Consider the following 11,098-nt stretch of genomic DNA (forward strand, 5'->3'; position numbering starts at 1 on the left):
AAGTCATCAACATATTGTACTAGTGTGGAGCCTTTAAAGGTAATGGAGGCCAGATCCTGTTGTAAAATTTGGGAAAATAATGTGGGACTGTCTACAAATCCCTGTGGGAGTCTAGTCCAGGTCCACTGTCTATTTTTCCAGGTAAAAGCAAATAAATATTGGAAATCCTCATGTACTGGTATGGAGAAAAAGGCAGAGCAGAGGTCTACCACTGTGAAACATGTAGATTCATAGGGAATGGAAGAAATTATGGTAGAAGGGGAAGGCACTATAGCATGTCTAGGGATAACATAATTATTAATTGCTCTAAGATCTTGCACAAAACGATAAACAGGTTTACCATCTGGCCCAGGCTTGGGTTTTTTAACTGGCAAAATGGGAGTATTGCATGAGAGTGATGACATGGAATAATAATACCCTGGCTTTTCAAAGCCTCAATTATAGGTGTGATCCCTTCTATTGCTTCCCTAGACAATGGATACTGTGGAATGGAGGGGGGTGGTCCCCCCTTAACTTTAAAGGTAACAGGTATGGCAGACTTAAGGAGCCCCACCTCATTAGGGGATGAGGCCCATAAAGACTCAGGAATGTCAGAGGGGATTTTGGATACCTCCCCTGCTGTTCCTTGAGCTTCTGTAAGCAAAATTGGTAATAAATGAACAGTATCCTCTGGCAATTGTAGGGAGACAGCCCCATCTGGAGCACAAGATATGGTTGCTCTAAGCTTACAAAGGAGATCACGACCTAATAAATTTACAGGGGCATCAGGCATGAGTAAAAATGAATGTTCTACTGTTAAGGGCCCCATAGATACCATGCGAGGATTCAATTTTGCCACTCTCTGGCTCTTTCCTGAGACTCCTACTACATTCAAAAATCCTACAGGTCTACACCTAGCATCTGGTTTGCTTATTAATACTGATTTAGAAGCTCCTGTGTCTAGTAAACAGTCATAATACGTGTCCCCTACTTTGAGGGTCACATGAGGTTCATTACTCTGGGGAGGTGAATGAACTGGCACAAGTGCATTCAAAAAATCCAGATCTGGGAATATGTTGCTTTCATTATCTTTGTTCCATTCCTCCCCTTCCTCTTGTCAATCCTGTGCCCCCCTTTGAGGGAGTCCATGGTTACCCTGATTCTGGTTCTGTCCTTCTGTTCCTCCCTGATAGGGTCTATGGTTATTCTGATACTGTCTCTTTGTATCCCCCTGAAAAGATTTATATCCATTTTGATTCTGCCTGTAATAAGGGTTATAATTACTCCGGTTGTTTCCTTTCTGATAAAAAGTTTCCAAAATTATTTCGATTTCCCCCAAAGAATTCCTCAAGGCTCTCGGTCATTGTCCTCTTAAGGTCTTGTTTTCTAGTTCTACATTCCCTCAAGAAGTGTCCTTGTTTTTTGCAGTACTCACAAAATTTAGGGGGTTGATAACGATTTTCAATTTTCCAGTTTCTCTGCCCTGTTGTTTCCTGTACTGGAGCTAAAATGTCCTGTCCCTTTCTTCTCTCTCATTTCCTTCCACAGGCAAAAGCACTGAAGCACATGGCCTAGTTTTCTGGCCCACCTCAATTTCTCCCACCCTTTCCCTACCCTATACCTATTTTTTTTTAATCCTTTTTGGTTTTGTTTTTGTTTTGTTTTGACTTTTGAAAGGCACTAAAAAAACCTGGAATTCACCACACCTTTAAGTTCTTTACGAGCACAAAAGGGTGCTTAGCAAATCTTTTGCTTTTTATTTTTGGGTTTTTTTTTTTGACTTTTGTTTCTTTTGCTTTTCTTTAAAACTAAATTTTGTAAACTAAGTGATTATTCAGAAACATTTTAAGTATATGCTGTCGGTGAGGCCATCGGGCCTCAGAAGCTACCAGAATTCTTTTTTTTTTTACTCTTTCTTTTTGAGAGAACCATGAGTTCTAATGAGTTTTTTTTTCTCCTTTCTCTTTTATGTTGTTCTGTTTAACTAAAAAAGACCAGAAAGGGTTATTGAACCCTATTGCTTGATACCTCACTGAAAACATTGAATATTGAAATCTTATTTCTTTTTGAAAAATTAATCACCACTTTAAGTATCTGCTACTGTTATACTAGAGAATTCAAGTATAAGATGATGTGGTTTACTTGCTAAAAGAAGATTATGTAATAATGTCTAATATAATCAGCTATTTACATTCATTTATTATTTATATGTCATTATACTCTGAGTATGGTTTGGAATTATTGTATATATCACTAATATATTCTCAGTTATGCAGCATAGCACGCATTTTTACCATCATACTGTCTTTGGTGAAATTAATGAGATTTCAGAAATATGGAAACTTATCATTTCAGAGACTAACTTGCTGTGAACTCTGATGCAGGCCCTGGAGAGAATATATGTGCAACAAAAGGAGAGACAGGTATACGTAAGTCCATGGTTTGCTTATGATGGTGACTATGTAGAGCACAATTACTAGACACAGTCCAGTATTCATCCTCTCTCCCTCCTAATTTAACCTAATTTAACCTAATTTAACTGAACTTATTTATCTTTTTATCTCACTCTGTTGAACTCACCTGTGGCCTAGCACAATCACTGGCTGTCTCAGAACCATAAGATATGGTATGATAACCTTTCCATAACATTTTCAGGTGTCATGAACACATACTAAATTTGGCTTTGATCCAGACACATGGTGGTAAAAAGTGTTACTGATTGCAAAACTACCTCAACCCTCTATTGGAAGTCTAAGGATATAAAGAAGGGAATGTAATGGAATTTACTAATTTGATCATTGATAATGCTATGCTAAGGTTTAGTAAAAAACACAGCAATTCAAACAGTTAAAGTCCAGAATCCAGACCAGAGTCCAGAATCCAGAATCCAGACCAGAGTCCAGAATCCAGTTTCCTCCTGATGACATCTTACCACTTCAAGAAGACAAGAGAAATCAGAGACTCTATATGAACTGTTTTGTTTTGTTAGTTTTTACTATCTCCTTTCTGTTATAATATACATCATCTGTAACATGTACCCTATGCAGAGGCCCTCCCTTTGCAAGACTAATGTCAAAGCGTTGGTTCATGAGGACAAAAAAAAAAATCGCCCCTCTGGACAAAACTTTCCTCTCTTCCTTTTCTATATTGTTGTTCACATATTATTAGTTAGCATTAGTTATTATATTCTTTTTACTGTTCCGTCAAGGAAACATTTTGTTTCTTGAGGAACAAAAGGGGGGACTGTAATGATTGGAATGACACCACCTACTGGAGACTTGCTGTGGGAAAGCTCCACCATGAGGAAAATGCCTCAGAGGCATTGTGGCTTTTCCTTGGCGTCAGGAAATGACGTTTGCTCATGGGTGCTGTCTATCAAGGCTACCAGCCAATCAACTTGAGGAGCCTCCTATGGTCTGGGAGGAGACAGGAAGGAGGAAAGGGAGCCTGCGCAGAGAGCGCTGGGCCTTTTGGGCTTCCTGACTTGATGGTGGTGGCGGCAGAGGACTTCACAGGAAATTTGAGGAAAGATAGGAATGCCAGGCTGTTAGAATTCTGTTCTCAGTCTTTTTCTTTCTATTTTTCAATAAACCCTTAAAAACCTAAACTCGTTTTATCAGTGATTTTTAGTCAGTTTCCCCCAAACTGGGGGAACAGATTAGAATCCACATTTAGAATCTTAAATTACACAGTGCCTACCTCACAGGCTTATTGTGAAGATTAGGCACAGAGGCTCAATCTATTATTTTATTGGGAGAGACAAGGAAACTCCCTGAACCACTCTTAGAGAGACTTGCTTATGGAAATGAGAGCTCAAGTGACTAACCAGAGTCCCAGATATTACCTCAAAGGTAGGCCTGGAACCTGGGTCTTCCTGGTTCTCAGGTCAGGCTCTCTATCCATAAGGTCACATTGCTTCTATGAGGATGCAATAAGATAATACATATGTGAAGTGCTATGGAAATTTGAGCTGATATTTAGTAGTCATATAGCATACATTATTATACTTTGGAAAAGGTCAAATCATTGATTATTGTTCCTTGGAATTTTTTTACAGATGATAAAATAATCCCAAGGTTAGGGAAATTCGCTGAAAGAATAAACAGATGGCTTAGCACATTGCTCCACACACAGTAGGAGTTTTTCATGTTTCATATTAGCTAATCAATTCAACAATTCAACAAAATATCTGCTGACCAGTTTTCTCCTTAAAGGCTGACTTTTGATGACTGTTTAATTACTGCCTGTATTCTTTGTTATTTCATCAGTGTAGATAACTCCTATTGCATCTAGCAATGCAGAATGTGCCCTTCTGTGAGAATTTCTCCAGTGTCAGGAAACTCCCTAGGTCATTGAGTTTGCCCCCAGAGTCACAAAGAAAATGTGTGACCCAGGGTACATTTGAACCAAGATTCAATACTACCCCAAGCTGCATTTCTAAAGCACTGGAGACTATGTACAATATTCAGTCAGCAATCTGGGAAGCAAACTGTCCAAAAGCAAAAGGCATGTCAGACCTAAAGCTGAATTCATGTTCTTTCCTCCCTCATAGAGTTTGTCCTATAATCATCAACACCTGTCTAAACATTTTTATTAAAACTGCAGTACTGGGGGCAGCTAGGTGGCACAGTGGATAGAGCACCGGCCCTGGAGTCAGGAGTACCTGAGTTCAAATCCGGCCTCAGACACTTAACACTTACTAGCTGTGTGACCCTAGGCAAGTCACAACCCCAATTGCCTCACTAAAAAAACAAAACAAAACAAAACAAAAAAACAACTGCAGTACTGTATGGTGACTTTGCACACAATCTGTGGTCCAAAATGAAACATAGCTACTTTGTATCAGGAAATGAAAGAGATCTATCTTGTAAATGTATCCAAGAAGAGGCTATAAATTTCCCAAATCATTGTAGCCTCCTCTTGGATGCATTTATTCCAACAAGTCTTTAAAGTTCTGTGTCCTTCTGAGAGTCATAAAAGCTAAGTTTCTTCTTTAAGTTAAAAAAAAAAGCCAATATAAGAAATGACAAGGATTATTTCAAAAAAATCTGGAAAGACTTACATGAACTGAATGAAGAGTGAAGTGAGCAGAACCAGGAGAACATTGTACACAGTAATGGCAATATCATAGGATGAACAACTGTGAATGACTTTGCTCTTCTCAGCAATACAATGATCTGAGACAATTCCAGAGGACTCGATGGAAAATGCTACCATCTGTCTCCTGAGAAAGAACTGATGTGGTCTGAATGCAGACCAGAGCATACTATTTTTCACTTTCTTTTCTTCTTTTTTTTTTGGTTCGAGTTTTCTTCCATAAAATGACTAAAATGGACATGTTTACATGATTGTACATTTATAACCTATATTAGATTGCTTACCATCTCAAGGACAAAGGAGGGAGAGAATTTGGAACCTTTTATTAAAAGAATTCTTTAAATTATTTTTACATGTGATTAGAGAAAAAATAAAATATTTTTAAAAGCCAAGATCAAACTTCCAAAAGTATTTTATTAAATATTTCTTTTCTGGGTAAGATTTTTGAGAGGTGAAATGTGCTTGGTTATGTTTGCCTTATTTTTCATATGAGAAATGTTTTTCTTCCTGATTTGTCACCATATAGCTTTCACTGCTTGCAGTCACCTCTTCCCTTGTTTTCTCAGTTTTGCTCTACTAATATATTAACGTAATTTCCTACTACTGGAAAATATAAACATTTCTTACTATTGCAGTGGTTAACCTGCTTTTTGTAAATTAAACAGCGCCCTCTACTGGGCATCTGAATGTATAAAAGTTTGTATGACTAATGGAGAGCTGATAAAAGAAATATTGCTAGCTGTTACCTATCAATGTCTCCTGTTAAAAAGCTGACTTCCTTTTTTAAAGCGCTATTTGTATAAGAAACTATGCACAGGTTCTGTTATGGCTCACTCAATTTAATCTTCTATTTCCTGAAAACTAAGTTGTTTAAATCTACTAACAGTAGTAGAAAAATATCTCAAGGGACCTTTTCCTTAGACCAACCTTTTTATCCATATCCCTCTACTGTTATTGTTGAGATTTGTTGTATTTTGAAGGTTTTATATGAAAGCTAGCCATATAAAACCACCCTTAAGAGTCTAGTCTTTCTCTTTTTTTTAAGTGGGAAGCAGAAGTGAGGAGGAAAAAAAATAAATGTTCACCATTGAAAAGTATATATATATATATAAAACTGATATATGAGCTGAGCTTTGAAAGAAGCCCAGGATGGTAAGGGAGGGAGGAAGAAGTAGTGCATCTTAAATAGGAAAAAGCCTGTGCAAAAGCATGGAGATAGAATACTACGTTTGAGAAACAAGAAGGCGGCCAATTCAGCTAGACCTTAGCGTGGATGAAATTGAGGAGTCTGTAATAAATCTGGAATGATGCTGGAGCAAGATTGTGAATAGATTTAAATGCCAAATGGGTTTATATTGGATCCTAGAAGTAATTAGGAGCAACTAGAGTTTACTGAGCAGGAAGTGACATGGTCAAACCTGTGCCTTAGGAATAACTATAAATAAATGCAAAACTATATTTATAAAAGTAATATAAAAATAAATATAATAACTATAAAATATTTTTCTCTTGTTAAAAAAGGAAAATATATATACAGGTGTATATGTATATATAAATTTTTTAAAGAGTCTAATCTTTCTCTAGTTCTCCCTGATTTATTTGGGCTAATGATTAGACTAACAAAAAAGTTTTTTGGAGCAATAGATGGGAATTTCACTGGTGAGTCAGACAGTAGTATCCAAGGCATATATCATGTCATAATAGCTAGCATTTACATAACACATTAAGGTTTGCAAGGCATTTTTCATTTGATTGTCACAAAAATCCTGTGAGCCAGGTTGCTATTATTATACTCACTTTGAACATAAGGAAACTGAGGCAAACAGAAGTTGTGACTTGCCTAGGGTCACACTTGCCTGAAGCACGATTCAAACTCAGGTCTTCCAAATTCAAAGTTTACCTCTCTACATAGTGTACCAACCAAGACAGAAAAAAAATATGCCAAAGTATATACTAGGGTTAAAAAAAATAGGGAAAAAATATTCTGAATCAGAAATCTCCTCACGCACATATCATTTCAGGTATCCTAACATGACAAACACTGGAATGGGCTACTTAACCCAAGCAGAGGGTCACAGGAATTTTTAACCCAGAATACCCCAGGAGCTAACAAAGTTTAGAAAAATCACCTCTTGGCTTCTGATTGGAGGAAAAGAGCCATACACACCCCAAAAGTCCTATTGCCATTACTAATGGACACTTGTTTCCCTACCCCCCAGGAGAACAAGTCAACAGGCATTTATTTGGTGCCTACTATGTATGTACCAGGCACAATGCTAAGAACCTAAGCTCTTTGAGGGATGGGGTTTATTCGCCCCCCCCCTTCCCAGTGGCCAGCACAGTGCTTGGCACATAGTAAGTGCTCAGGTGATGACAAAAGGAACACTTTCTCCCTTCCCAAACCCTCATGGGCATCCCCAGGCCAGGACCCACAAGAGCTTCAGTGGAGTCACAGTTCATCGATTCATTGTACCTAAAAAGTGTTGATAAATGTGTCAAAGCCAAACTATTCTTTTTCATTTTTCTCCTCAGTGGATTTAGTTAAAACATAGAAGATATAATGTTTGAATGCCACATAACTGGTAGGGATAGCTAATTTATTAGATGAAAAAATTAGGATCCAGAAAGAATTTTACAGACTGAGCTAGACTCGAACTTAGGAAATAAACTTAATTTGAGATAAATGTGAAGTCTTGCTTTTAGCTTCCCAGGAATGAACCACCTAAATACAGTTGGGATAAGATATGGCTTACCACCATTTAAAATTAAGATTTAGGGGCAGCTAGGTGTTGCGGTGGATAAAGCACCAGCCCTGGATTCAGAAGGACCTAACTTCAAATCTGGCTTCAGACACTTGACACTTGACACTTACTAGCTGTGTGACCCTGAGCAAGTCACTTAACCCCAAATGTCTCACAAAAAAAAGAAAGAAAGAAAGAAAGAGAGAGAGAGAAAGAAAATGCTTTGGGGGCAGCTAGGTAGCGCAGTGGATAAAACACAGGCCCTGGATTCAGGAGGGCCTGAGTTCAAATCCTGCCTCAAACACTTGACACTAGATGTGTGACCCTGGGCAAGTCGCTTAACCCTCATTACCCCGCCAAAAAAAAAGGTTTAAAGTTGATTTCCCCATGAGATTAGAAACTGGATTCGAATACCTCTAAAGCCTCTTCAATTCAAAAACAGAAAGGAAGCGCTGAGTAGTGGAAAGAATCTTGACTCTAGAGCTGAGTCCTCAGTGCCTTACTACCCGTGTGGCTTCGGAGCAAAAATTCCCTTCCAGTTCTCAACTTATGTGATTTTGGTGTATTTTTTTTTAAGTGAGGCAATTGGGTTAAGTGACTTGCCCATGGTCACACAGCTAGTAAGTGTTAAGTGTCTGAGTCCGCATTTGAACTCAGGTACTCCTGACTCCAGGGCCGGTGCTTTATCCACTGCTCCACCTAGCTGCCCCGATTTTGGTGTATTTTAAAGCTGCCATTCTCCTAGTTGGAAATATAACTTGGGTGGGGTCACCAAAAAAAAAAAAAAAAAAAGGCTAGCCCTAACAACCCATAAATGCTGTCCAAGAAGCCGAGCACCGATGTATCCCCTTGGACAAGGAAGAACGGAGGTAGTAATATAATGGAAGAAGGAGGGTTCAAATCCTGGCTCCGACTTTGGCGACAGTCAGGAAGGGTCTGTGGGCCTCATTTTCCTGATCTGTAAAGGGAAGCATTATGCCCCTCGGGTTTCTTCCAGCGGGAAATCTCAGAGCCTTCAAGGACCCAGAGCAGGTGGGGATGGGGATGAGAAGAATGCGCAAAGCACCGGGGTGGGGAGGATTCCGTCGTCGTGGCAACAGAGCGGGAGTGGTAGGAAGAGGAAAGGTACCCCCTCCTACAGTGTCGCCTCACACCCCCACGGCCGCCCTCGCCCCAGCCCTGCCCTCTCCAGGCACCGAGACTTAAGACTCCCCCACCCACACATCTGGAGGACGAGAGGTGACCCGTTCGCTCCAACCTCCCGACAACTCAGCCCCGGTGGGTTTCTAGCTTACCAGGGAAAGGCAGCCATCTTCCCTTGTCACATGACCGCCTCCGCCCCGCGCCGCCTCGCCCTTTTAATCTCCTCTTGCCGCCATCTTTGTGAAGGGCAGTGCCGCTGCGGGGCGGGTCCGAAGCGAGAGAGGAGCTCCGGGAGAGTGGCTGCGCCCTCTAAGGGACGGGAAAGGGAGGAAAACGGAGTCTAGCATTCAAACGACTGGCGTCCTGCAGGAACTCTTGTAGAAGTGATGGAGGTATCCAGAAAAAGAACTGTAGAATCTCAGTGCAGATCCAAGCATACTATTTTCACTGCGTGTGTGTGTGTGTGTGTGTGTGTGTGTGTGTGTGTGTGTGTGTGTGTGTGAGGTTTTTCCGTTTTGTTCTGATTCTACTTTCACAACATGTCTTATATGGGCATACATTTAATGTGATTGTACACATATGACTTACATCCGATTGGTTGCTGTCTCGGGGAGAGAAGGGAGAAAAATTTGGAACTCGAAATCTTATAAAAACGAATGTTAAAAAACATCTTTACATGTAACTGGGGGGAAAATAAAATATTATTAAGATTGGAAGAAAAAAAAGTGATGGTGGTTCAGGTGGTACCTGAAGGAAGCAGGTAGGGAAGCCAGAAGATGGAGGTGAGGAGGAAGAGCATTCTAGGTATGGGGACAAGCAATGAAAAGGCCCAGAGGAGGGAGATGGAGTGTTGGAATGTCTTGTTTGATGAACAGCAAGGAAGCCAGTGTTATTGGATTGTTGAGTTGTTGTTCAGTCATGTTATATAGCACTTTAAGAGTTATAAGTATAGGGGCAGCTAGATGGCGCAGTGGATAGAGCACTGGCTCTGGATTCAGGAGGACCTGAGTTCAAATCCAGCCTCAGATACTTGACACTTAATAGCTGTGTGATCCTGGGCAAGTCACTTAACCCCAACTGCTTCACCCCCACCAAAAAAAAATATTTATAAGTATTTCATGTATGTTATCTCATTTGGGAACGGGTGTCTGACTCTTCATGACCCCATTTGGGATTTTCTTGGCAGACAAAGAGACGGAGGCAAACAGGGTCAAGTGACTAGGCCAGGGTCACACAGCTAGGAAGTGTCTGAGCCTGGATTTGAACTCAGGGAGATGCATCTTCTTGACTCCAATCCCAGTACTCTATCCACTGCACCACCTAGCTGCCTCATTGAATCTTTAATGATTTACTAAATTGTATCAGTTTTCCCATGTTTCTCTTAATTTCTTATATTCTTTGTTTCTTTGGCCATAATAATAATATTCCATTACCTTCATATGCTGTCGTTTGTTCATCCATTCCTCAATCAAAAGGCACCCACTTTAACACACACGTTGCTATGAATATTTCAGCATATAGGGAACTTTTCTTTCTTTGATTTCCTTGGAATAGTATATCCGTCAGTTCTCTGTTGCCTCTTGGATCACTCACAACAGTGATTTCTCAAGATGCACAACCATATAGTATCACCAGGAAAACAATGGTGTTAAAAATATAGGATTTTGTGTTAGGGAGCAGCTTGGAACTGTTCAAAGCATTGTGCAGCTTTGTAAATGCAATCTAACCCACTCTTTCTCAAGCTCCAACCAAGAACCAACTGAAGCCAATCAACTAAAGCATCAAGAAACCTTGAGGGAGGAGCAGCTAGGTGGCACAATGAATAAAGCACCAGCCCTGCATTCAGGAGGACCTGAGTTGAAATCTAGCTTCAGACACTTGACACTTACTAGCTACTAGCTGTGTGACCCTGGGCAAGTCACTTAACCCTCATTGGCCCACACAAAAAAAGAAACGCTGAGGGAGAGACAAGAGGTGACATGGGCTAGAAGGGTCAAACTACCATCCCTACCACCATTTCCTTTCACTCCAATGGAGATAGCTCAGGACCCTATGTCCAAGAAGTCCAAGAATAGCAGTACCCAGTCCCTGCTTCCAACTCACCCTCAAAGCCATCACCCAGGGATATAATTCAGGCA

The 11,098-nt window shown here is 40.2% G+C and overlaps 1 protein-coding gene across 1 annotated transcript in view; it reads right to left on the minus strand.

Annotated features, from left to right (window-relative positions):
- VPS35L (VPS35 endosomal protein sorting factor like) overlaps positions 1-9,212 on the minus strand; it is a 121,451-nt gene extending 112,239 nt beyond the window's left edge. Inside the window, exon 1 of the mRNA XM_043975875.1 lies at positions 9,113-9,212. Within this exon, the coding sequence (XP_043831810.1) occupies positions 9,113-9,129 (17 nt within the window). The 5' untranslated portion in view covers positions 9,130-9,212. The remainder of the gene's footprint in view (positions 1-9,112) is intronic.
- Positions 9,213-11,098: the final 1,886 nt, after the last annotated feature.

Source organism: Dromiciops gliroides, chromosome 1, assembly GCF_019393635.1.
Source record: "Dromiciops gliroides isolate mDroGli1 chromosome 1, mDroGli1.pri, whole genome shotgun sequence".
NCBI lineage: Eukaryota > Metazoa > Chordata > Mammalia > Microbiotheria > Microbiotheriidae > Dromiciops > Dromiciops gliroides.